Source organism: Agelaius phoeniceus, chromosome Z, assembly GCF_051311805.1.
Source record: "Agelaius phoeniceus isolate bAgePho1 chromosome Z, bAgePho1.hap1, whole genome shotgun sequence".
In the NCBI taxonomy this organism is placed as follows: Eukaryota; Metazoa; Chordata; class Aves; order Passeriformes; family Icteridae; genus Agelaius; species Agelaius phoeniceus.
In genome coordinates this window covers 55285734-55311024 of record NC_135303.1, presented here as the reverse complement: position 1 = coordinate 55311024, position 25291 = coordinate 55285734, and the positions used below count along the sequence as shown (strand labels likewise).

The 25291-nt window shown below is 38.3% G+C and overlaps 1 protein-coding gene across 1 annotated transcript; it reads left to right on the top strand.

Annotated features, from left to right (window-relative positions):
* Positions 1-315: 315 nt before the first annotated feature.
* On the top strand, positions 316-24287 carry HABP4 (hyaluronan binding protein 4). Its single transcript, XM_054652293.2, has 8 exons — positions 316-806; positions 10968-11115; positions 11901-12062; positions 12254-12325; positions 14064-14147; positions 20836-21004; positions 22549-22725; positions 23763-24287. The coding sequence occupies exons 1-8, from the start codon at positions 515-517 to the stop codon at positions 23808-23810; spliced, it is 1152 nt and encodes a 383-aa protein (XP_054508268.1). The 5' UTR covers positions 316-514; the 3' UTR covers positions 23811-24287.
* Positions 24288-25291: the final 1004 nt, after the last annotated feature.

The window sequence follows — 25291 nt, the reverse complement described above, 5'->3', positions numbered from 1 at the left end:
CAGCGCCACCTTCGAAGCGCTGTCGCCAAACACCGGCCCCAGACGGGGCGGGGCTGTAGCGCTACCGGGCTGGCGGGGCCCACACCTGATGAATAATAGAGCAGCGCACCGCATTGGTTAGCGGGCGTGATTGACAGTTCCAGTCCTGCACAGTAATTGGCCGCAGCTGGGCACCGGGGGCGGGGCGGAGCCTGGCGCCGGGATTGGCTGCTCTGTTACTCACCAGTCGCGCGTGGAGGCGGTGGGCGGGCTCGGCCGCGCTTATAGGCGGCGGGGACGGCGGTGGCGGTGGGGGGTGTGCTGTGGGGCTCCATTGGCTGCTGCGGCCGGGGCGGGGCTGCGGAAGGTGCCGGGGACCGCGGGCGCTGGGGCGGCGCGTAGGCCGGGCCGCTGCTGCTCTCACCCGGCGTGTGCCTTGCTTCGGCCCCGCGCAGCGGTGGCAGCCTCCTGCGGGGCCCCGGCGGCCGCCGGGGTGCGCGCAGGGGGCGGTCGGGGAGGCGAGGTGGCCGCGCGGATGATGACGGGGCTGGTGGGCAGCCCGGTGGGTGCCGTCATGCAGGAGAACTTCGGGTGCTCCGTCGCCAATCGCTTCTGCCAGCTCCTGGACGACGAGTCAGACCCGTTCGATGTCCTGCGCGAGGCCGAGCGCCGCCAGCAGCAGAGGAAGAAGCGCGATGAGGCGGCGGCCGTCGCTAGGAGAGGCGTGCCCGGCGGCCGGGCGGGCGGCGGCAAGAGGGAGACCCAGAAGGAGCGCAGGCAGCCGGAGAGCTCCCCTGCACCCTCCCTTGCGGCGCCGCCGCAGCCAGGTACGCGGGCAGCACCCCGGCGGGTCGGGGGCGGGCCGGACCGGAGGCCGGTTTTGGGAAGGAGGGAAGGCGATGCCCGGCGCTGCGGTGCCTGGTGCGGGCCCCGCGGCGCGGCGTGGGTGGCTGCGGGCTCCGCGCTCCGCCGACCTCTCGGCAGCCGTGGCGTGGCGGGGGTAGCGCTGTCATAGCGAGGCTGAAAAATCCTGGTTCCCGGTGGGGTCGTCGTGGTGAACACACCTGAAAGTCCCCTCAGAGAAAGCAGTGACGCTTGGGCACGGTCCCAGCACGATGTTGCCGAGCACTCTCAGCCGAGGAGGCCTTGGAATATGTAAGTGAAAACTTCAGCAATATCCCCAAGAGACAAGTGCAAGAGCATAAACTCCTACGCTGCGGCATCGACAGCTTTCATGGTGGTTTAGCAGCCCTGTTGCTGCGTTTCATTGCTTGTCACCCTGGACAGTATCCTTCAGTGTTTTCAGAGTTCTGTCGTCTCCAGGGATCTGTGCTTATTTTCCTTGAGCTTGCATTGGTGAGCCAGCCTTTGAATAAAACCTTATTTCCTGGGGTAACTCTTCAGCCGATGTTCAGGAGTGGTCATCTGCTAGGCTTTGATGCGTAGTACTGCTTGGGGAAAGAGGGAGTCAGTTGGCTTTTGTACTAAAATGTCCGTCACAGTCCTCTTGGCAGCTGGAGGCTTTTTGGGCTATAGCTTCCTGCATTTGGAGCTGATTGCTAGTCTTAGTGAGTCTGATTGTTACTACTTACCCAGTATTGAGCTTCAGGTTGTTGGATTCAGTATCTAAAGTATCTGAGCAAACTGGTGGATGGTTTCCAAATATTGAGAATCTTTGCACAGAAGATTCTGGTTTCACACTTTCACTCTGGTTTCAGGTTTTACACTCTGTTGTAAGTTCCCATTCTCCTGCAGGAAGCAACGAAGCCTAACACATAATCTATTATTAAGATATTTTCTTCCTGTAGTAAAAGCTCCTGTTAAACTCACAGTAATGGTACTATGTGTTTTAATGCCCTAGGAAAAGGCTTTTGAATTAGGTTGTTGCTCCATCAAGTTGTTGCCAGTGCTACCAATTCTATTGCTTAGGCTTACAGTCTTACACTCTTCCCAACAGCAGTTCGTAGATGCATTTTTAGCAGTTTGTGGAGCAGAGAATCTTCGATGCTAAATATGCGCTGAATAATGAGCACCTTTGTCGAGGAAGATAAGTTTTCACTGTCTTTATGGGCAGTTATATGAAACTAGTCTGAGATTTCTCTGCTATTATGTGACTTTATCTCCTAAGACCAGTACTCAGACTATAACAGCTTATTTTATTTAAAAGTTACTTTACTGTAATTGTAGTTGTCAACTAGAAGTTGAAGGCGTCTGCTCAGTGAACATTAGAGTCTCAAGTTTTGATGAAAAAGTTCTTGAACAAGATCTGGTGGTTATCAGTAACTTACCATAGTAGTATGTGAAGACCATCCTTTACCTCCCACTTGCCCATAGGTGTCACCGTTCTTGGCAATACACAGTGGCTCTGTGGCTTGTCTTTGACTGTTCTCTGCAACCTTGGTTGCAGAAATTTCTTGTTAATGCAGAGATTTCTTGTTAAGAAATCTCTTTTCTCATACAGAGACAACAGGCATGTGCACCTTGTTTCAATTTCCTGCTGATTTAAAATGGAGAAAAGACTGCTGACTATAGTACCCTTAGTGAAAGGGCATTAGGATCTATTTTAGGAGAGTTATTTCTCTTCTATATTTAAAACACACACTTTCTTCTTTTAACATAGCATCTGTTTGGGAATTTGTGTGTTTGTCTTGGGCTTATTAGGAAGTAAGGACTATAAAAGTACAGTGCTTAAGATGCTAAACCAGTGTGGATAGTCATGATTTGGTCTTGACTGTGTTCCTCCTTTGAATGTGCTGTGTTAGTGAGTCTGCTTTGAATGGCAGAGAACCCTCTGAGTTAGGGTAAATACACAAATGATGATGTAGCTGACAAATGTTATGCAAGTGTCATGTTGAGAGAAAAATCTTGAGGTTTTTTGGAAGGGAGTAGGTCAGCTCTTTATTGGTGCCATACAAAGTTGGTTTGTTACGTAGGGTTCAAAACTTCTATATTTTATATAAGATTCAGGGGGCTATCAACTTGACAGTTGAGAATGACCAACCTCCTTTTACTCCCACAGTTTGGCATAAAGCTTCTAATAATGGATTGTTAGAAGAGTGCACCTATGTTTGGGGAAATAAATAATATTGATTAAAATTACTAAATTGTTAAACTAATTGCTAAACTTTTAATTAAAAAAAAAAGAAAAACATAACAGTCTTAAGACTTTGTTTCTAGACTTTCTTAGTGATTTTTTTTTCCCCCTGATTTTGGGCATAACTACCCCTAACTTCATTCTACTTATTAGTAATTAAAACACCAAAAAAATAGCATCTAGACCCATCTGAACAGCAAAATCAGAGTCTAGTGGTATTACAGTTGAAATGATGGAATTCACTGTCTTGTACTAGTGTTTTTGGAATCATCACAGAATAGGGTTGAGAGGCTATGTTGGAAGGATGGTCTGGTCCAAGCTTTCCTAGGAAAGATAGCCTTGAAGACCTCATCTGCTACCTTGTCGAGTTGCATTTTGAAAGCCTTCTTTGATGGGAGTTTAACTCTGAAAAGGTTGTTTCAACATAAGGTAGCACCAGAAAGAAATTCTTAACACAGATGAAATATCTTCTTGTGCAGCTTGTCCCCACTGTAGCCACTCACTTACATGGGGCTCCTTGTGAAAAGAGCCTTCATCATTGTAGCCTTTCTAATACCTGGGTACTGTGATGTGGCTTATCTGAAGCCTTGTCCTGGGAAGAAGACAGTCTCTTCTCATAAGGCAGACTCACCAACCTTTTCATAACCTTCACAGCCTTCTTTTGGATATTCTGCAGCCCGATCATCTTCATAACCCTACTTTGGACCCCTCCAGACTGTTTTATCTAATTGCTAGGGTATTTGCTTGTTTGGACTACAAAAAGTCTTGCTAAGTTTCATGATTTTTGTTTTATTCTAGTATTATTTCTTAAGCATATTGAATCTGTTAAAAAGGGTCTTTCTAAAGACTCAAAGCACATCTAGTCTTCTATCTTGCAATATAAGAAGTTTTACAGTACTCAGAGATTTTTTGTGGTATTATGTTTTAGTGTTTGAGTGGAAGGTTTAGTCACAAAGTTCTGTAAGGTAGGTTTGTGGGTTTTTTTATGTAATTCTTCACTGAGTTTTTCAAAGCAGGTTTTACTAAATTTCTGGAGATATTTTCAATTTGAAGCAAACCTCCTGAGAGGACTTTGCCAGAGAATGCAATACTTTGAACTCTAGAATCCAAACTATTTATTATGAAATGGCACAACTCTAAGGAGACAACTTTTTAAGCTTTGTTTTTAATGGAGAAAATGGACTTCTATTTCACTGTCTACCAAAACCTATACTTTTGACCTTAAAGGTGCATTTTTTCTCTTCTCTGGACTGTTGTTTTGTGATTTTTAGACTGTATTAGCTGAGGATTTGGGTAAAGGCTGGTTGTAGGTATTGCAGCTCTTGTAATTGCACCACTTGATGTTAACTCAGTTCATTCTTACCACAGTGACCAAACTGCATTTGCCAGCTCTTTATGCAAAAGGCCGAGTTGCAGAGCTTGCATTCTTTACCAGTCCAGGAAAATTAAATTTGTTGATCATGCAGTAATACTCTCTGTTCTTTTGAAATCTCTAAACCTTTGTTGCTAATACTTCTAAAAGGTTTTCTTCTTTCCTATACATATGATGACTCTGGTAACATTTATATATAGTTCCTAAATACTGTGCTTTTGAGTTTTTAGCTGTGGTTTTAAAATGGCGTGGAATTTTCTATGGAGTTTTATCTTAGACTGACTGTGATTTTCTTATTTTTTAATAGTTTATCCTGATAGCATTCTTTCAACTACAGTGCCATAAGGATTGTCTAAAGGAAAGCTATGGTAGGCAATTCTGTAATTCAGCAAGTACTGGCACACATGTAAACAAAATGGCACAGGTTAGAGTCTAACTCCGTGTGTCTCTTTGGTGTGTTGCTTGCAATAGCTGAAGCTATTGTTTGAAGTTTGGTATTAGAATCACACACATTTAAAGGGGAGAAAGTGAAATTGTTTTCGGAGTCTTAATTCTTTTACTCTCTAAAATATAGCAAAATAAGAGTTTGAGTGAGAATAAATTTCCTTTTACTATTACCAGTTATGAAGTTTTGTTGTAAAGAAAGATTAGTTGCCTGTGTATAAGTTGTTAAACAAGTTTATTCACCCTAGGGTTCCCACAGCTGGCATCCGGTTTCAGGAGAAAAAACATTAATAATTTTGTGGTATTGCAACAAGTACAGCTCAAGCTAGGTGCCTCATCAGAGGGATTTAGGGTACAAAATCCCAGGTATTTCTTTGTTTTTACAACCAATGCTCCTATTCCTTGCACACTTCACACACCTTGCATGCACATCTTGCTCCAAAGGTGATTTTTGTTTTGGAGTCTTCTTGTTCATATCACTTTTTTTTTTTCTGTAGCTGTCCTTATCTGGATGGGTTGCAGCTTCTGATGATAGCCATGACTTCTTAATCTTTTAGTTTGCACTGTCTCAGAGGCTCCTTTCACTGTAGCTGAACAATGGTGCAAGACTCATTCAGCATTTCAAGGTAAAAGTTTGCAGCTTGTGGCCTAAAACTTCAGCACTTTGCTTGTGCTAAGCAGAACAACTTAGATAAAAGAATTCAGCTAACTAAGCTCAGTATATAACAGTCCTCCCTTTGTTTTTATTAAGCTTTCCCACTATTATCAGAAAGAACTCATGAAGTTTTTCAAAGCATTTAACTACTATTCATAATGTCACATGCGGTGTTATTACAAATAAGAGGCATAATATCCTAAAGCTTTAACAGCAAAGTAAGTACATAGTAGGGTGGTATGTGACCACTTCCATTTAGAATCTAATTTGGATTTCTGTGAAAATATTTTAATTAATACTTCAGTAATACCATTGAGCATACTTTTTTTTTCTCAAAGCTTTTTTGCATTTATTTAGCATACTGAGTCAACCACTGATCTTCAAGAGGTTGATCCTAGGTGTAATTGTTTGCCAAACACTAATCCTGTTGATGTCAGCCTTAGATGTTGGGAAGGGCTGTTTCCCAACATTGCATAGTATTCCAAAGTATACTGCTCATAAGCTTCAGGCCATTATAAACCTATCTGACTACAAGTTTGAGTTACTTTTTTTTTCATTTTGTTGGAGCCTTTTATATGAGCTCAGGAGTGTACTACAGGAATATTATCGGCAGAAATATTTTCTGCTGAAGCAAGGGACTCTCATTTTTTCCATAGCATACCCACTGCATGACACACTCCAAAAGCTTACTTAGACTCAATATAAATAGTGGCACTTGCTGATCATGTCACCACAGGGCTGCTTTTGCTAATGCAATCAGTCTGGCCTCTTGGGTCATCAGCAAGGGTTGTAGAGGTTCAGTTTCAAGCGCCTCAAAGTTTCTCACTAATGCATATCCTCTGTGTTGTTTTCCATTTACATAGTATGGAGATCCATTGGTCAACAGTATCAGATCTAAGGTCTGTAGAGGCTGATTTTACAGATCTGTCCATAAGTGGCTGGAGTGAAACACCTCATAGCAATCATGATACAGCTCACTGTTGGAAAGAATAAATAGTAGAGCTGCTGAATTCAGCATCCTTTTAAAGTAGTAATAATTAAATTAATGATTTAAAATTCATAACAGTTCATGTTTTAACTGCCATAGCCCTGGTGGTTAAGTTCTTCAGTACCCTACTGTGCCTAAAAAATTCCTCACAATTGTTTTCTTTGTTACTTTGTTTGGTCAAGATATTTGTACCATAGCCTTGGACCTATTTTGGGTCTACTTTGTCCTTTTGAGGTATACTGGGAAGAATGGGAAGAAGGATAGTCTTCTTTCAAAGCTGGAAGGGGTTTCCTCTTCTTTTTTTTTTTTTTTTTTTTTTTTTTTTTTTTTTTTTTTTTTTTTTTTTTTTTTTTTTTTTTTTTTTTTTTGCGGGGGGTGGTGGGAATTGTTTTTTTGTGTTCTGATTTTTTTTTGGTTCGGGTGGGTTTTGCTACTTGTTTATTTGTTTTTTGTTTTATTTATAGATTAAGCCCAAGCATCAGTTCTGCATTAATGCTGATTTTTCTCCACAGCTTTGTGACTGTGGTTTTCAACAATTCTGGTATTTTTAGCTCCTTCTGTATGTTTTTGGTCATTGTACTCCTTCCCATAATGATTAGATCTATCCATTCAGGTAACAAATGTAATTCTGTATCTCATGTCTGTAAGAGGTCTTTTTTTATGTGGGGGAGTCTTCTGTCAATGTGACCCTTCCACAAACACTCTTTTTCCAATTTGTTCTTTGTAAGCAGTTACCTCTCTCAGCTTGTGAATTGCATGCCAGCTACCACTGTCACATCCTTACATTAGGAAGTGGGAGAAACAGCAGGGTTTCTGCTTTCGTTTATAGTCTCTGATAGCAGTTGCAAGCTGGGCTCCTTGAGGTGTTTGTCTGAAGTCAAGGCTCTCTAAAAAAAATGTTTAAAACGAAAAATTTAAAAAAAGGTGAAAGTGCACTCTCTCAGTACAGGCCATTGAAGAACCACAAAACCTAGAGATACCTCTTTCCAAGCAAAAGTCTCACTTTTTGAGGATGGATTATATAGATGGAGGAACTTGCTGAGAGCTAGACAGCAACACTGGAAAGGCAGCTAGATTTTGCTGCATTATTTTATATCCATCTGTTAATACATAGATATCCAGTGTCTGGGAAACCAAACAATGCAGATTATAAAAGTATAAGTTCTGCTTTTCCAGTAGCAAGTTCTGTATACATACTTATTAAAAACATTTCTCTAGGAAGTCTTTTTATCTAAGTGCTGCAGTGTTAGCAAAAGTAATTCTAATAGTGAAGTATTATTGTGGGGAAAGTGAAAACTACTGAAGTATGTCTGCTCTGTATGATTTAGAGTTTTAACAATATCTCTCTTACAACTGAGCTTTTTTTCTTTAGCACTGTCTAGTTCTAGTACCTGGTAATTTTAGTATTTACAGATTCTTTCCTGCTAATAATAGCTCAGCTGCTTCTTCTGGGGAAAAAAATGCTAGGTCTGTTGAAACACAGATCTCTGTTCTGATTCCTCAGTTTAGAAAGTAAAGTGATAGGCAGCTTAGCCAACAGACTGGGCTGATGCAGTAACAGTCCAGGAAAGCTGTGGTGAGGTGGGGAATGGTGGGACACGTATTCAGGTGAATACAGATTACAGATGTAATTTTAAGATACAGAAAAACCACTTTAAAGAGAGGCTAAACTAAGTAACTAGGAAAGAGTGATGTTCAGTTTTCAGAATTGTGTTTGTAAGGCCTCAAGTAGATGATCCACAGAACTCCAAAGCTTTTTTTTTTGTGTGGTTTTGAAGAAAACCTGCATACCAGATTATATAGACAAGCAAGCAGACAAAATTGGGGTCTATTTGGAGAGGTAGTTATTAAGCAAGCATTCAAAATGTACCCCAGTTCTTTATGTCAGTGATATACAAGATGGCTCATGCTTTGTCTTGATTTTGTTGCCTTGTTTTATTGTCCCCCAAAGGATAGATGGCCCTTGAGCTCTGTGAATTAAACTGAGTCTGTGTTAGGACATAACATAGCATAAGCTCTACAGTTTTAATCCTCTGCTATCACTGCTGTCAAGCTCCAGTCTGGTTTTATTTACATGCAGAGCTGAAAGCTGGGCTGTCTTTTTGAACTGATTTACAAGCAGGTCACATGAACTTTTGCCCCAAGGGTGACTTGTCCTACTAGAGAGATACAGGTGTTGCATACTGCCTTAATCCACTACTTCATGTCTGTCAAACCAATTAAAGATGTTTTTGTGGCACTTACTTCCTGTATGAAAGACTTTCTAGTGTTTAAAATACATCTGCAGTAAATGAAGCCACCTGTTAAAATCAAAGTGAAATAGCCTGGCACTCAAATTGGAGTAGAACAGACAGCTCCATTCAGTATTCTCCATGCTGCTGACATGTAATATACTGACATGTCTGGCAAGAAGACTTGTTTTGAAGTTGTTTTGAAGTGCTTATAAGCAGTACTGGGTAATAAAATGAGACACTATCTTTTTAAAATGACTTCTGCATCTTCTTTTTTTGGCGTTGTTTTGCTAGTTTGAAGTAGCTCTTTGAATCTCAAGGTGAAATTGAGGTTAATACTAAATATGTAGGGATTGGTGCCTCTGACTACTGCATTCTTGCCAAAGGAATCTTTATAGAATAATTGATGCTTCAGATAGCCAATGAGAGAGGATCAAAATTAAAAAACATCCTAGTCTGCGCATTCAGATCCAAACAAAATAACTAAAATGAGGCCAGAAATTAGTAGTAATTTTCCCAAGCGAGATTCCAATTTAGAATTAACCCTTGCGTAGCTGGTAGTGTAGTTGAGATGTGTGTAGAGTAGATGTTTCCCAACAGCATGTACTGTTCTGTATCATCTGTAATTTTGCTTTGTGTTAAACTGTCCTGATTTGAAAAGCTTACTCAGAAACTGATTTAAAAAGTTGTCCTTTATGCAGAGATTAAATCATAATTTGGGTAATGCAAATATGCTCAGTGGTCTGAGGGTCGAGTAACTTCAAACCTGAGAAGAGAGAATTACTGGAATGTATTATGTCAAGTGGTTTGTAGTTCAAAGAACAGCAGAGCTGGAGTTGCTTCTGTACCACATATAAAACTATCTTTGTGCAAATATGACTGTTCTTACTGCATAACAAAAAGCTTTATTTACTACATTCACCAAGTGGATAGTTCTTGGAAGCTTTCTCTTTACAAATGGTATTAGATTTTATCCTTACCACCTAAGCTTTGATCAAAAATCTTCTGATGTGGGCATTTCTCTGGGGCTAAGAATTAATTTGCATATTTTAATATTGTGACATAAAATAGCCTTTTTTCTCTCTATGTTCTAGCAACAGAGGTAGCCAAGACTGTCACTTGTCCACTAACCTGAGTTCAGTAATCTGCTCAGCATTCCGCAGTAGTTCAGTACTTCTTGTGGAAACAGTAGCTTAGATTTGAGACCAATCTTCCTGTTCCTTACTTACTTGATTGACTTACAGTATTGGCTGAGAAAGGTGTTGGTTTAAATATAGAGGCCTAGCAGACAAAATGGCTTGCTTCTGGAGATCTTGCTCCCAGAGGGAGAACAGAATTTGGGAAAATGGTAAAGGAGGCACATAAAGAAGCGTAATCATCTGCTAGATGTATACAGGTTGAGTGTAAAACTTCATTTTTTTTCTATTATAATTCACAATTTCTTTTCATTCATTCTGCCCAACCCAATCCTCCTCAACCCCAACAATGGCTGAACAAAAATCTAAAAAGCTTAAGTATATTTTATCTTGGAATATGTTTATGTTCTAGAATCAGAGGTGTTGAGGTCTTTCTGCTTACTGTTTGGGTCTCTGCCAGCTGAACTCAGTGACCTTTAGTGTCGTTGAATGGTGCTTTCCTCCACAGAACAGCAGTGTGAGAGGTGACCCTGTGCTGGTCGTTTGATACTGTGGCCATGAGCTTAGAGGACCCGGAGGCTTAGACTTCTAAACTGAGCTCATCTGGCAGGAGGTGTGTTGTTTCACAATCATCACCTATCTGTAAGGGGTCATTCTCTTTCTCTCACCTTCATTGCTTCTGCTGCTGTATTTCAATTAGTCTTTTCCATTGAAGCTTCTCCACCTCATCCTGTACTACACTTTCATGATCCTTGAAAACATGAGAGAAACAGGTTTTTTTCTCCCTCTCTGTGACTTGTGAGCAAAATGAGATTTTTCTTTAGACTATCTTTTCTAGAAATCTCTGACTATCAAAACCCATAATATTTTGCAGGTTCATCAATACAGAAGGTAAAATAAGCACGTGTCTTTCAAGCAAACAGTGTCTGGCAACATTAGCTATAAGGACTTTTAATATTCTGGTGGACTTGGGTTTGGATGTGTAGCCAGCTCACTTCAGTGAGTAGTTTGGTAACTGCAATTGTGTTACTATTGAGCTGTCAGTAATCCCTGCGTGTGTTTGTGTAGGCCCAAAGCGAGTACCCAGGCAGGGAGAACAACAAGGGTTCAGTAACAGAGGCACAGAGGGGAAACAGGACAAAACTGAATGGAGACCATCTTTCAGGGAATACCGTCCCTATGGAGCACAAAGACAAGTGGAATTCTCAGTGGAACGGTATGTATCCTGCAGAGAGAACTAAGGTCCCTCACAGAGGATATTAGTGTGCAGGTTTTCTGCAAGACTACTTACTTCATGGCTGTAAGATTTGTAGTTTCAGCTTCCTTGGGGGTTGAATTGCTACATTTTTTGTTGAATGTTAGCAATATAAGGCAAAACTGAAAAATTTAAAGATCTGAAAATGTACCCCCTAGTCAGCAGCGTATTTATAATGTTAGTTTCTGAGCTCACATACCAAGCCTTGCAGAACATGTAGGAGGTTGCAAACTGGAATTTACTGCTGACAGTGAATGCATATTGATTTTGCTGTCTTCATAAATACTAGAAGATTCCACCTAAACCCTTAATGCTTCAGAATGTGGCTGTTCTTACTTTATACCACAATAGTTGATATTTAACAAGTTGTCTGAAATTTTAGCAGTTGTATATAAATATGGGTTTAGATGGTGGAGCTATTGCTATTGCATATAAAGTTGTGAAGACTTGACTTGACGTTTTATAATGTTTTCTTTAGTTTCTGTAATGTTTTCAGTGTTAATAACTGCTGATCTTTCTGTTTGTGTGCTGTAATAATTCCTCTAGAGTTCAGTTTATGTCCATTTTCAATGAAAAAACCAAAACAGCTGTAGTGTGTACTGTATAAAGATGCGCTCTACAAATTGTGCTGTAGCTGTTATATACTGATGTATCCCATAGCTGCACAAACATAACAATAAGATTTTTTTTTCTTCTTGTTAATTGTTCTATAAAAACAAAAGTCTGACTAATTACCTTCTTCTTAGACCAGTGGAAAGATTAGACTATGAAAGACCAATAAGAGGCCGTGGTGGGGGAAGAGGCAGAATGAGAGGTAGAGGAAGAGGTGGTGGATTAATTGGAAGTTTTGATGGGTTTGACCAAAGAAGAAAACGTGAACCTGAAAGACAAAGTGGGAATGATAAAACGTAAGTGTTCTGTGTGCTGTTTCTTACTTGGTATACAAGTAAATAATAGTCAGCACTGCAGTACTGTCTTTTAGGTATTCTGTTCCCTTCCATATCCAGGTTGGCTGGCAAAAAGTCAATACTGGTTTTAGTTTGAGGTCATAAAAAAAGGCAAAAACCTCCTAAACTCATAGAATTGTTTTCCTCTCTAGAGGTGTGAAAGCAGATGACAAAAAGGATGGAGGTGGACCTCGCAACTGCAGAACAATGAAAGATGGTATGAGGTATGTCATATACTTGTGCCCATCATAGATCATCATTTTCATCAGTTTCATGTCCATTTTGAGCTTTATAAACATCGCTTTCTATTATTGTTGTAGTTAATGTAATTTTACATTTTTTTAACTTGGCTCCTTCATGATGATAAGATTAAATTGAAGCAAAGGCATGATGACGTTTGTTCATTTAAGACAGCTGGAATCTTTTGACTGGAGCTGAGTTGTATTTTAATGGAAATAAGTTATTATTTTTCTCAATAGTCAAGTAAATGGTATTTAATGGAATTACTCCAAAATGCTAATTTTAAAATTCAAACTCTGTTACTGGGTTTAAAGACCAGTCTCTTTTCTGGAGTTTTGTAGATAATTTCTAAATTGCAAAATGGTAGTACATTTCAGTGTGGTTCTGAAGGTAATATTGAGTTGATTGTACCACAGAAGTACATTTTAAAGTGCTAGAAAAATCAGTAGCATAATGTGATTAATGGCCACTTTTAGGTAAAAAAAATCAGGACTTTTCCATTCAGTTCTGTATATCTCTTAGGGGTACTGATTTTTTTCAGATTTGTGAAACCTCACTGATTATGTTGGCTTATATCCATTCTTTGTACCTAGCAATACATGCTCTTTCCAGTAGCTTTTCTTCTCATATACATCTAGAACTCTTTAATTGAAGGCTGATAAAGGATGGAGAAAAAGTAATGTCTTGAACTTGTAGCAAATATATTTTGCTACATACACATTGATTCACAAAATTGTTTTAAAAATAAAATTTTATTTTAAAATCAAATCTAGTTTTAAAACTCAGTGGATTCAGACAATCATGCTGAAAGTTTGAAAAATATAGCCTTCATGTGTAATAATTTTTGGGTCTTGATATTTCAAATTCTTCTGAAAGTTGTATTAACTTCTCTCCCTCCTACAGAATTTCATATTAAGAGTAGATAGTTTAGGTACCCTGGCTTTTCAAAGGATCAGTTAGATTAACATTGTTCTGAACTGATAGTGCAAAACAAGCTAGCGTGCTTGTAACCATCTTCTGCAGGATATCAGGGAAGGCTTCATAAACTTAAAAGATATTTATTGGCCCTTACATATTTTCTTCCTAGTTGAGGTGGTTTGTTTTGGGCTTTTTCAGTTCAACAGCATCAGAACTTCTACCACTGTTTTCCTGTGATGTGGTAGAGGTGACATAAAATTAAAGTTCTCTGAACAATTGTTAAAGCATCTCTGTGTCCTAATTGTGCTAATCATGCATTGAAGCTAAAAGGTGTTAATTTTAAATATGTATGCCTGCTACTGGAATGAAAATAAGTTCCTGCTATCATTTGACAGTGAATTGAAGTCCATTTTACAGAAAATACAAACTTGAATTCTTTAAAAGAAGCAAAAAGGCAACTCCAAATGTCAGTGTTATACTGACAATTAATACTAATCATGAATATTATTCATGATTGAATTATTTCGTCTTCATACATGCTTTTATTTTTTTTAGTGAAATAGGGTTTTTCCCCAGTATTCCCAAAATATACTTGTTAATTGCTCAACTAGTCGCTTAGTATATCTTTCTGCTTATGATCAAAGAGTTTTCCCTTTTTTTTTTTCCCTTCTTACCAAGGAATTCTGGTCAAAGAAATAATGTATTGATTTGGCTTTTTTTCCGGTGTGACTCATGAAGACTATGGTTTTGTTTTGTTTTTTTTTTGTATGTGTTTTGTTTTGGTTTGTTTGCTTACTGTTTTAGTGGGAAGGAGCAAACTGCATCTATGGAGGAGACTGTGGAAACTCCTGAACAGCCAAGGACATCTGAAGGAGAGCCTCTGAGCAAGTACAGTCAGACAAATATTTTCTGTCTAAATGCAAAGGAAACAATTAACTCTTACTGATGTACTTGTATTGAGGGGCACACTTGAAATGGGAACTGTGAAGTTTTGCTAGTGCATGTATTTAAAAACAGAAAAGCTTTGTTTTGTATTTGTGAGTATGGAAAATATGTCCCTAATTCTGACTAAAGCTTGATTTATACAGTTGGAGATTGCATTTAATTGCACAGTGATGCTTAACTTCCTAAGATTTGGTGATGATTTAAGGAGAAGGTACATACTATGTTTTGCCTTTTTCACTCATCTAATTTGTAGAAACAACCATGCTTTTTGTTCTCTGACAATAGATATTTGAGGTGCTCATGCAATTGTACAAACACATTTAAAATATGCTGAGTTACTCTAAGTTTGTAGTCACCAATCACTAATATCATGCAGATATCATCAATTCTTGAGAGGCCATGGTAGAACTTGGAAAAAAATTCTGGAAATGCCATGAGCCTTAGAATAAGGAAACTGAGAAAGAAATGTGCCTGTTGTCTTGTGGCTTTCATTCTAATCAGTGTCACGGCAAATAAATGAACACTGGCATAAGAAAAATAACTGGACAGTCTTGTCTAAGTAAAAGATTGAAAGAATAAGTAAAGAGCATGTGGTGCACATCTCCTAATGAGTGTAAGATGGTCAGTGCAGTATGTCAACCTCTTCTATTGCTGTGAAGCCTTTTTTACTTCATGGAGCAGCTCCAGATATTAGTGATATGGGTTAATTTATTAATTATAAAGCTAACTAGATGACAAAACCTGTTTTATATGTTCAGGTTGTTTAACCCTGTGAGATGTTCAGTTGATATAACTTAGATTCTTTTAATTTTAGAGTAGGTTTTAATATGTAGGTAAAGGTGTATACACATGTAAAAGTGTATACACATGTCTTTGAATGACTTATGAAAAATATTTCTAGGCTAACTTAAATCAGATGGGCAGTGTAGGTACAGTGGCATAAATACACTGTATTAGCTAAATATGAAAACAGTTATTCACCTTTTTTAAAATTTCAGTTTTGTTGCTTGTACCTTTGTTTGCCTCCTGCTTGTACTTGTTTCTACTTGAATTCAAGCTCTTTGTAGATATGTCCCAATATCTGTTCATTGTAGAGCTTAAGGTGTGAGAAGTGTATGCAGTGGAAAAGGCCTCTGGCAGAATTTGCCAGTTATCTTTAACTCTTTCATCTTTCATTTAGAGATCACTAGATATTCAGTCAGACTGGGAGCCTTTCTGGAGATTTTACTTCTGTTTGTATTTTTTTTTAAGATTAATTTAGGCATAGTCCACTGAAATTCAAATTATTCAAAAAAAGCAAGTAACCTACAAGCACAAAATTCTGCACTGTGTACTCCTTTCAGGGCAATAAATACTGTCCTGAAGGCTTACAAATCTATATACAACACATGAGTTACATAAATCTCCCTGCACTTACTTTTTGGGGGGTGTCAGCTTGGTGACCCTATGTATTTTAAAACAGGAGATACTGTATGAATAGTGCCTTTATGGATGGTTGTATGGCATACACCTTAACAAGATGGAATTGTGTTGTTTTAATGTTTAAAAGCAAAAGCTGGTAGGCAATGGTGTTCAGGCTTCAGGATTTACTTAAAGGTCTTACATGCTTAGGTTGCCCCTGCTGTCCAGATAACACACATTAGGCTACCTTCTGCATTTGCTACAGCCTCAGTATTATACAGGGTTGTGTGTTTGCTTGGGCTGCTGCTAGGGTCATTCTCATTTTGATGCTAAAATGCAGTGACTGCAAGGTAACCATTTATTTTCTACAACTTTATTGCAGTTGTGTGCTTGCATTGAGAAAGTGATTGAAGACTTGAGGTTGTCTCATCTCTCATTCTCTTTCTAGTCTGAAGTGTTTCCATTTAAAATTACAAGTAAAAAAATGCACTCTTGGAAGTTGGGAATAACCTGTCCACATGAAGATGGAGCTTTCTGATGTAGTACTGGCTAATTTCCATGCAGCTCTGGAAAAGAGGTTCTGTGGGCTTCTGTGACTTATGGGGTCTTGCCTTTAAGACTCTGTTTTGCCATTCCTGAGCTTCTATTTGCAGAGTATTGCTGGATAAGAGTTTCTTTTATACTTGTGTGATACAAGTCAAGGTGTTTCTTTCCATATCCTCAAATCTTGAGTGTATCAAGAGTTTTTATCTCTAGTTATTATCATCCCAAACTGCATGCTAATATGGGGGTTTTTTGCTGCAAAAGCAAAACCTAATCTTGACCCTGTATAAAATACATAGGTAGTGCAGAAGTATAAACTTTCCTCACAACTGCTTTTGGTTGGACTTTTCTTCACAGTTCAAACAATGTTACACACTTGTGTTGACCAATTCAAATTAGATTTTTTAGTTTCATTCAGTACAACGCATGGGCTAATCAACTGCTGTTCCTATAGGTATCTGCAGAGCTTATATTTAATCTTGTGGGGTTTTCTTACTTTTTTATTCACGTGACAGTTTTCCTTTTTGGTGGAGCTATGTATCTTATTGGTTATGTAATAGGAAGCTCTAACAATTTATCTTCAATGTTTTAGCTATTTCTCATTTGTTTATTTGTTTTGTTGTTTGTTTTTTTGTTGTTTAATGGTGGCATAAAGCTGTTCATAGATCAGGCCAGAGCTTGATAAGTATTTGATTCAGTGTTTTTCTTCCATAGTAAGTTTGTAAAATTGTTTGGTCTTACCTTATTTAACTTTAAACTTTTCTATAGCTGGTGATAATGCTCTTGTAAATAATGTTTAGTGGGAAAGCTTCTTGTCATTGACTTCTTGATAAAAGCTGGCTAAGCATTTGCTTTGTGGAGCTGAATAATACAAAAACTGTTCTGAGAGAGACCTGCTGTCATTATTTTTAGTATGAAAATAATAGGTGAATAGCTGAGCTAAATGGCATTCTTTTCCATTTACCTTCCTTAAGAGGTTATTGTCATCCACTGGAGACACTGAAGCAGTAGGAACTATTACTGAAGATTCTCATTTAGTGATTTGCTAGGACTTCCACTGTAAATTCAGTTTGTTCATGTCCAGAGGTTGTGCTTAGTTGTCTGGCAGTGTTTTGTAAGCATGACTGCTGGTGTGCCAAGACCTTAATAATTTGATTAATGAAAATGCACACTAAGCAGTTACTAAAAATGTATAACATTAGAAGGTAGATAGTAATATACAGAATGTACTTCCATTCTGGCTTGGTGCCCAAAATAACTTGCTGCAATTAAGTGTCTGTCCAAAATGTGGTGTGCAGGTTTTTGTTGGTGTGCTTCACTCATACTTGAGAGTCTCAACATCTTCACTCACTTGAGAGTCTTGACATCCTAAAACAAATTTTTACTCCTAATAACCTAGCAATTAAAACCATCCTTGGAGTAAACACCAAAACCATACTTTGCAGTTGAAAAGACCAAATATTTGCAGTGTAAATCTGCAAGTATTTCCTTTGGAACTGGCAAGTGGATGTTTTTGTTGTATGTATACTTTTGAAAGGAATACCTCTGTTTGCTTTTTGTGAGATCAAGTTGCTGTGTGGTCAAATGTCCTTGTGTTTTCTTATGATCATAGCAATTTGGACCTGAAAGGGGTCTTTTGGGCCCAAGGCATGACCAATTTTAATTGTTGCTTCTGATACATGTCCAGTTAATTTTAATGTACTCTGCTACTGGAGATTTCAATGTCCCCTGATGGTCTTTCTATACTTAGAAAAATAGAAGCTGCTATGTTAGTTTTTTTTTTTCTCCTGGATGTCTTGCCTTAACGTAATGGATATGCAAAATTTTTTTAGCATTATGTATATTTCCTTTGTACATCTTTAAAAGATTCCCCATTGTACATCATATGTTTCAGACTTGCGTCTTGCAGTGCTACTGTGGGCTTCTCATCTGTTCCCATGTAGAAGACATTATTCAGTTGAGATGTTGTTCCACCCTACCAGGAATAACAGCTGTTCCAAACAAAACCATTTATGTGGCTCCTTATCATACATACTGTGTTGTTGAAGAAGGAACAGATACTTGAGTGCAGTGCTCCTGCACAATCCAGGGAGTTGAGGTCCCTCCTTTAGAGCTTCTGCCTTGTTAGTGGTTCTTTCTGTGTTTGGGTGGCTGATACTTTTGCCTGAGTGTGCATATTTCTAGTTGTTCTTGGGACTTTCTGGTGATTGTTGTTTTGGTTGCTTGTTTTCAAATCACTGGGTCACTTTAGCATCTTGTACCACTGAATCAGAAGCTGTTCAGTATTCTTGAATACTTGCACTATTGCCCTTCTTTTGGGCAATCTTTGTGCCACAGAAAATGCAGTAAATATTATTTTACACTGTTGAACTCCCATTCACATTCTTGGCTTGCTTTTGCAAATTGAAATATTGATAGCTAGTTCTCAAGTACTTTTTCCTGTCAGTTCTGCATCTGTCTGCATCTCTTGCTAAGGACTGAAACATTGTCTCTGTAATGTAGTGAAAGGTTCATGGAAGGAGGAGGAAAAAAGACTTCCAAAGTTCAGATATGCAATTTACTGAGATATGGCTTAGGAAAAAATTAAATCAGTCTAATAGAGACACTTTTATTAGTTATGTTTCTCTTTAATTCCTCTGAGTATTTACCAGAAGTCTTGTTTTTCTAACACTTATTCCCAAAACTGAAGCTTCAGATAATTGATCAAATTTGTTTGGCCTCTTACTCTCGAGGACAACAAATTGAAGTGGTTTTGGGGCTGTGTGTTCTTAGTGCTCTTACAGATGCAACAGTATCTGTTAGTATTTTTCCAGAAGTAGCTGCTTCTTTCACCAGTATCCTTTTTATGTAACTCAGTAAACTAATTTTTTTCCCTAATAGTCCTTCTAATACAGTTTCAGATGGTAATGAGAAGGGAACTACAGACTGCTTACCAGTCTTTTAAGCTTGAATTTCTGGTTGATAAAGCTGGAATTTTCAAAACAACAGGGCATAAAGGCACGTCAGAGGGGCAGGCATATTGAGCAGGACTTCTGTATTTGTTATTCTTCTGTGAAGTGAATTTAGAACTAACTTGTGTTAATACTAGAACTAAAATTAAGGGCTACTTTAGTGTTCAGTTCTGCTTTTCCCTTTCATATGCTGGGTGTTTAGAAAAATACTGTCTAATTTTGGCAAGAAATATGAATGCTTTGGTGCAGAATCTGGTAAGAAGGACTAGGCCTGTTCCCATATAGGCTAGTTCTATAAAGTACAGTCCCAAAAAATGTGTATTCCAGTGGGTTGCTTGTCCGACTTTAAAAACAAAATACACGCAGTCACTGATTGTCATTTGACTCTGCATCTTTCCATGATAAAAAAGTTCCAACTTGCACCTAATAAACTGTATATTTACATTGGGGAAATTATAATTTTTGGTAGGACTGTGGAAATTATGCAGAAAACCAAATCCATCATTCTCCCACAAGACAGGTTCTAATGAAGGGGCTTTCTAGAAAAGTCATTGTTAGGGAAACATTTAGTCAACTCCAACTGCTATTGTAACACATAACAGTTTTCTATGTAAGGAGAAATGGTTTCTCAAGCATCTTGGAGTAATCAGTGTGGGCTTTCCTGTACAAGTCATGGTATTTGACTTGTTTATGTAGCAGACAGTTATGGTGGTGTAGGAAGTTGTGCTCTCCCTGTATGTGATGCTGGTTAGTAGGTAGTAGTTTTCTGTAGGTATCATTAAATGTATACCTGTAATATTCTAAAAGCTGGTGTCCTGGCCAGGCCTGTCTTGATCAGCAGCAGAAAAGTGGCAGAAGAGTACTTAAGCATGATCAGTGGAAGGGAAGTTTTTTTGCTTATGTAATTTATCTTATCTCTGTGTATTACAGACATAAAACCTTCTGTCTTTACAGTTCAAAAATATGCAAGGCAGCCTCTGATGTATTCCATATGTTCTTCTAGAACATATAATTATTGTACTTAGTGACAAATGATAATTTGACTAGGATTAATCTGATTTTGCCAAGTGATAAATACTGTCTGCTTGTCTGTTGCTACATCTGACAAAAAATTCAAGGAAGCATCTTGTGAAATTAAAAAAGGAAATGTTAATAATTTATATTAATAAATAAATGTTAATAATGTAAGATCCCATGGTGTGATCATCATATGGTGAACAATTTTGATGACTGAAAGCTCCACTAAAAAATGAATTCACCTCGTATTGTCATTGTGCAGTACAAGGCAATGAAACCATGCAATTGGTGTGTTTTAAAACTGCTCTGTGTGCCTTTTTTTTTTTCTTTACTGTGGCTATATTTACTATGGGTAGATCCACTATTAAACTGTAGGGTTACGAATATGCCAGATCAAAAGGCAGAAGGATTTTGTCTAGAATCTAAGGGCTTGAATTCAGGATGAGACTGGATGACTACTAACACAGGAAGCTGCAGACAGCATTTGTTCATATTATTAATTTCAGAGTACATAAATATATACTCTAAGTTACATTAATGTGAAACTTATCATATGAAGTTACTGTGAGGAGTAAGTGAAATTGACAATAATTTGGTGAGAAACATTCCAAATGTTTTGTTTAGTATCCTTACTTTGGAGTTAAATAATGTAAGTGCTCTTATTTATCTTGTTTTTATTTTAAAAAAAAGTTTTTTACTCTAAAACTGTAAACTTGTAGAGCTGCTGAAGGAGAGCCAATGGAAGAAGTGGTTCAAGAAATGACGTTAGATGAGTGGAAAAATCTTCAGCAACGGAATCGACCAAAGCCTGAATTCAATATCCGGAAGCCAGAATCCACTGTTCCTTCCAAAGCAGTGGTGATTCACAAGTCAAAATATAGTGACGATGTAAGCACTGCCTCCAGAATTCTGTAAACCTTCCTTTATGCCCAGGGATAGGAAACTGTCTCTATTTTTTTTTTTCTACTAGCTTTAGTATAATCTGAATGGGCAAGAAAACAGCTTTATCTAAGCTTTATCACTGCAATGACATGTGCCCCAAAACTGGCTTTAAATTGTGTGTTCAATTTCTTTGTCTGACATCATTGCCCCTTTTTTCTGTGGAAACATGTAATATATCAAGTTGTTCTACCTTATGGCTCAGCTGCTGCCACCTGTATAGGTCTCTAGTAATGCTGCTAGAAAAACTTGGCTTATGAGTTTAATATACACTTCTTTTCCTCAGTTTGAATCCTGCTTAGCTTACTTGCCAGTATGCACTTGTATGTATCTCATTGTGCACTTGAAAAGATGAATTTTGGATTTTTAGGATGTGGTTTTTTTGGGTCCTGCTTCTTAGAACTAACCTTGGAGAGCTTGTGGTGCTGTAGTGTGCATCCCTCCCAATTTCCTCTAAATTTCACTCCATAATGTTATTTAGATTTAAATTCCACGGAGAAGTTCTGAGGAGAGAGGGGAAGCTTCTTTCAGATTCTAGCTTACTTTGATTTCAGATTTTGGGGGTCACAGAAGTATGTGCATACCGTCTAGCATGAAGTCTACATGCGTTTATGGATATGTACCTTTTCTCTAGTTATAATACTAACATCAAAACTTGCTTAATCATTTTAGATTGTTGAGTCTGCCTTCTTTTTAGTGAGACTTTTTAGGTCAGAGTTGTCATTATCCCCTCTGTCTTTTCTGAGAGGTAGTGGTAGGGGTGGGGAGATACCTGTTTCTCTTCAGAGTTTGTGGAAGGTATGTGAAGAGTACATACAAGTTTCTGTTCCTTTTGCCTGTAAAGTTTCTCTTCTGGTAGTATCAAGAGACCTTGTTAAAGTAAACACAGAACAGGAGGTACAGGAACTGTATAACATAGGCAGGTGAAATCCCTGAATTAGACACTGAATAAGTGATTCATCATTGTAAGGATTGAGTTAACATACACTTTATCATTACTACAGTCCTCATTAGTTATGCTGGGCAATAACCTGACATGCACTAGCTATTAGGAACACACAGTTAAAACCACAGCGATCTCATAGCTGCAGGCATGTTGAGGAATACATTGATTAAGTAGCTTTGGTATGGCCTTTTATCTATTACTTGGACATAACTATAGGAGTAAGTAGCTTAGGTCTGATGCTGTAGTCTCTTTGAAAACCTCCTAGATTTGTATTTCTGACAGACCTCTTCAGTATTATGGAGTTGGTACGGAAGCTTTTGTTACCAGGAATCTCTGAGCCAACAAAGAATGCATTTCCCAGGCATCTGGGAAGCTGCAATTACCTCATCTGTGTTAAAATCCTGTACAGGTTAAGGCCTGTCTTCTACTCCAGATGCTATCTTGGTTCATCTGCTGCTTAGTCAATAATTTAAGTGTGAATGTGTATCTGGGAGGGGAGAAGTTCATACATGGAAAACTGTAAACTTTAACCAGATCTTCTCTTTAGTTGCAAAAAGAAGACTTTGAAGATAATTCTCATGTCTTTCGAAAACCAGTGAATGATATAACTTGTCAGCTGGATATTAATTTTGGGAGTCTGCCTCGCCCTGGCCGTGGATCAAGAGGAGCACGAGGTGGTCGTGGCAGAAGACCTGAAGAGACAGGACCTCGACCAGAAGTAATGGTAATTGATTTTGTGGTGGTGGTGGTGGTGTTCATTTGGGGTTTTTTTATTTGTTAGGTTGGGGTTTTTTTTCTGTTGTTGATGGTGTTTGTGAGTGTCCTGCCCATTTTTGTGTGGAATTTTGATTTCTGTAGTGATAGAGTTGTTTTTAATTCCTGTCTCATAGTATGTTGTCTTGCATATTGAGTTCCTGGCCCATATTATGTTACTTGCAATTAAATACTGATTCAGGCTCCCAACGTTTAACACATACATTTCAAAAGGTCCGATTACTGGATGCTCTAATGGTAACTAGAGGAAAGGATGCAATTAGTTTTTATATAAATTGGGAAGTAATTAAAATAACTACAGGCTTGTATCTCTTTGAAAAAATTCTGTGATACAGTGATACTTTGTTTACTAACAGTGAGATCAGTAAATCTGTGATCCTACAGGATAATTCATGTGTTCAATATAACCATTATTAAAAAACTTCACTTACCTTTTCCTTTAGAATAAAAAAAGCATTTGTACACTGGAAAATGGCATCTTTATTCTTCATACTAACAGAAACTTTACTGTGACTAAAATGCTTTAAGACCAGGAACTTTTGGAATAATATGGAAGTGTTGATGCATTTGTTTCATCTGTAAGAAAAAGGTTCTTTATGGTAACAGATCAGAGAGATTAAAACGACAACCCAATATGTTCAGTTGTTCTAGAATGTAAAAATATAGTAATGCTACTTCTAAAAATATGCTGTATTCTGCTTAAGATGGCTTAAATTTTCCTTCATTCAGTGCTGCAGAACTTGTGACCTGGTCCTCTCCAGGGAGCATTATAAAAACATTCACACTGAAAAGAAACTATAGCAGTCACAAGTTCTGAGATAAAAGCCTTGTGATAGTGATGGATACAATTTGAGTAGAAATAGCCTTTAGTAGTAGTAGCATTTGAGTAGAAGAATGAACCCTTTTGAGAGTAAAATACATATACATAGCTGTCAGATACTTTTGAAATGCATTCATTTTTATAAGACTTCTTTTCTTCCATTCTAGGTTGCTCCAAATCCTGATGATCCTGAGGATTTTCCAGCATTAGCTTGAGGACCCATCGTGAATGGTGGTATCTCAAAGTTCCTTTGTAACTGTGAAGAGACCGGTTCTATGCTGGTGTGGATTGAGGAAGCCAGTTTCCTTCTGGAAAGTTGTTTGGGTGTTTGGTGTGGAATGATTGCAGCTGTCTGCTAATAGAGTTGGGTTCTGGAGATATGGGTGGATTGGGATCCTGTCACAGGCTCCAATGTCTGCCTCCATTTATGAAACCTATGGGAAGGCTTATAGTACTTCCCTACTAGGCTTCAAGTGAAGTTAAAGGGAAGAGTGTTTAAAAATGTATATATAGAGATTATATCAAGTTCTCCATGACACCATGGTGAAATGTAAACTGTACAACACAATCCACAATTGGGACTCAATTTCACTGTATATTTGAAAGTTGTTTCCTTTGAGTGAAGTGTATATTTCAGACAGTCACAAGTTGCAGTTCTTCAGAGTTTCACAAATAAAGAAAAGTGCACATTGGTTTGGGTTTGAGGTATTATTTTAAGAAATCAGAGTGGTAGGTCGAAGCTTTTGCTATTTGGATATAGTCTGGGGAAAAAAAGTGGGGGAAAAAACCCAAACCCTAAACAGCAATCTGTACTCACCAAAAAAAAAGTGAACATCTCTCTAAATGGAAGTGATCTTTAAAATCAAGGCAGCATAGGTGCTTTGAATTGACACCTAACCCTAAGTCCTACTTAAGCAACAAGTTGTAGTCTGCAATTACTTTAAAGATTAAGTAAAATAAGAATTTAAAGACAGAACTAAGTTATTAAAGAAGTTTTTTATTTTAGCAGGAGCAACTACAAACTAAAATGTTAAATGCCTTACCAAGAAATTTGTGATGTTGGGGATGAGGTGCAATGTTCTTTCATTGCAGCTTTAACATACTTGAGCCAGATTTTCTGTTCCCTGTCCAAGGGGACATTGAGAGCCATTCTGGGGGATATGAGAGAAACAAGAAAATGGTGCCAGAGGTGATGACAGAAAGAAATGAGCGGAAAAGCACACTGGGCATTTTGGAAGTAGCTGTCAGCCTCACAGGAGTCTTCAAATGCCTGCTCAACTTGAACACATTCTTTAAATTTACTGGGAAAGCAGATGACTATAAACCTTCCACGTTTTTTCCAGTTCTGTGCCTCACTTCTAAGCAACTCTAAGCAGTCTCCTTTGAGAGTAAATAGTGGATAAAACTTAGAAGAAAAGTTTTTCTTTGGAGTAAGCTCTAAGAGTACTCACAATCTTTGAAGACTTTGCTCACTGATAAGGCTTTACTCAAATAGGATGTAGTCATCCTACAAAGACTCTTTTCTGTAAGCTCCCAACAGATGGTCTGCAGAGTAGGTAAGCCCAAAGGATTTGTTCTTGCATTGTTAAATTACTTATATGACAATGTGTTGTAATGTGAGTTTGCAAGAAGTTCATTGTAGTGGCCTAGAGATGCTCTGACTTGCAGTAGGAAGAATGTGCAAAAGCAAAGTTTT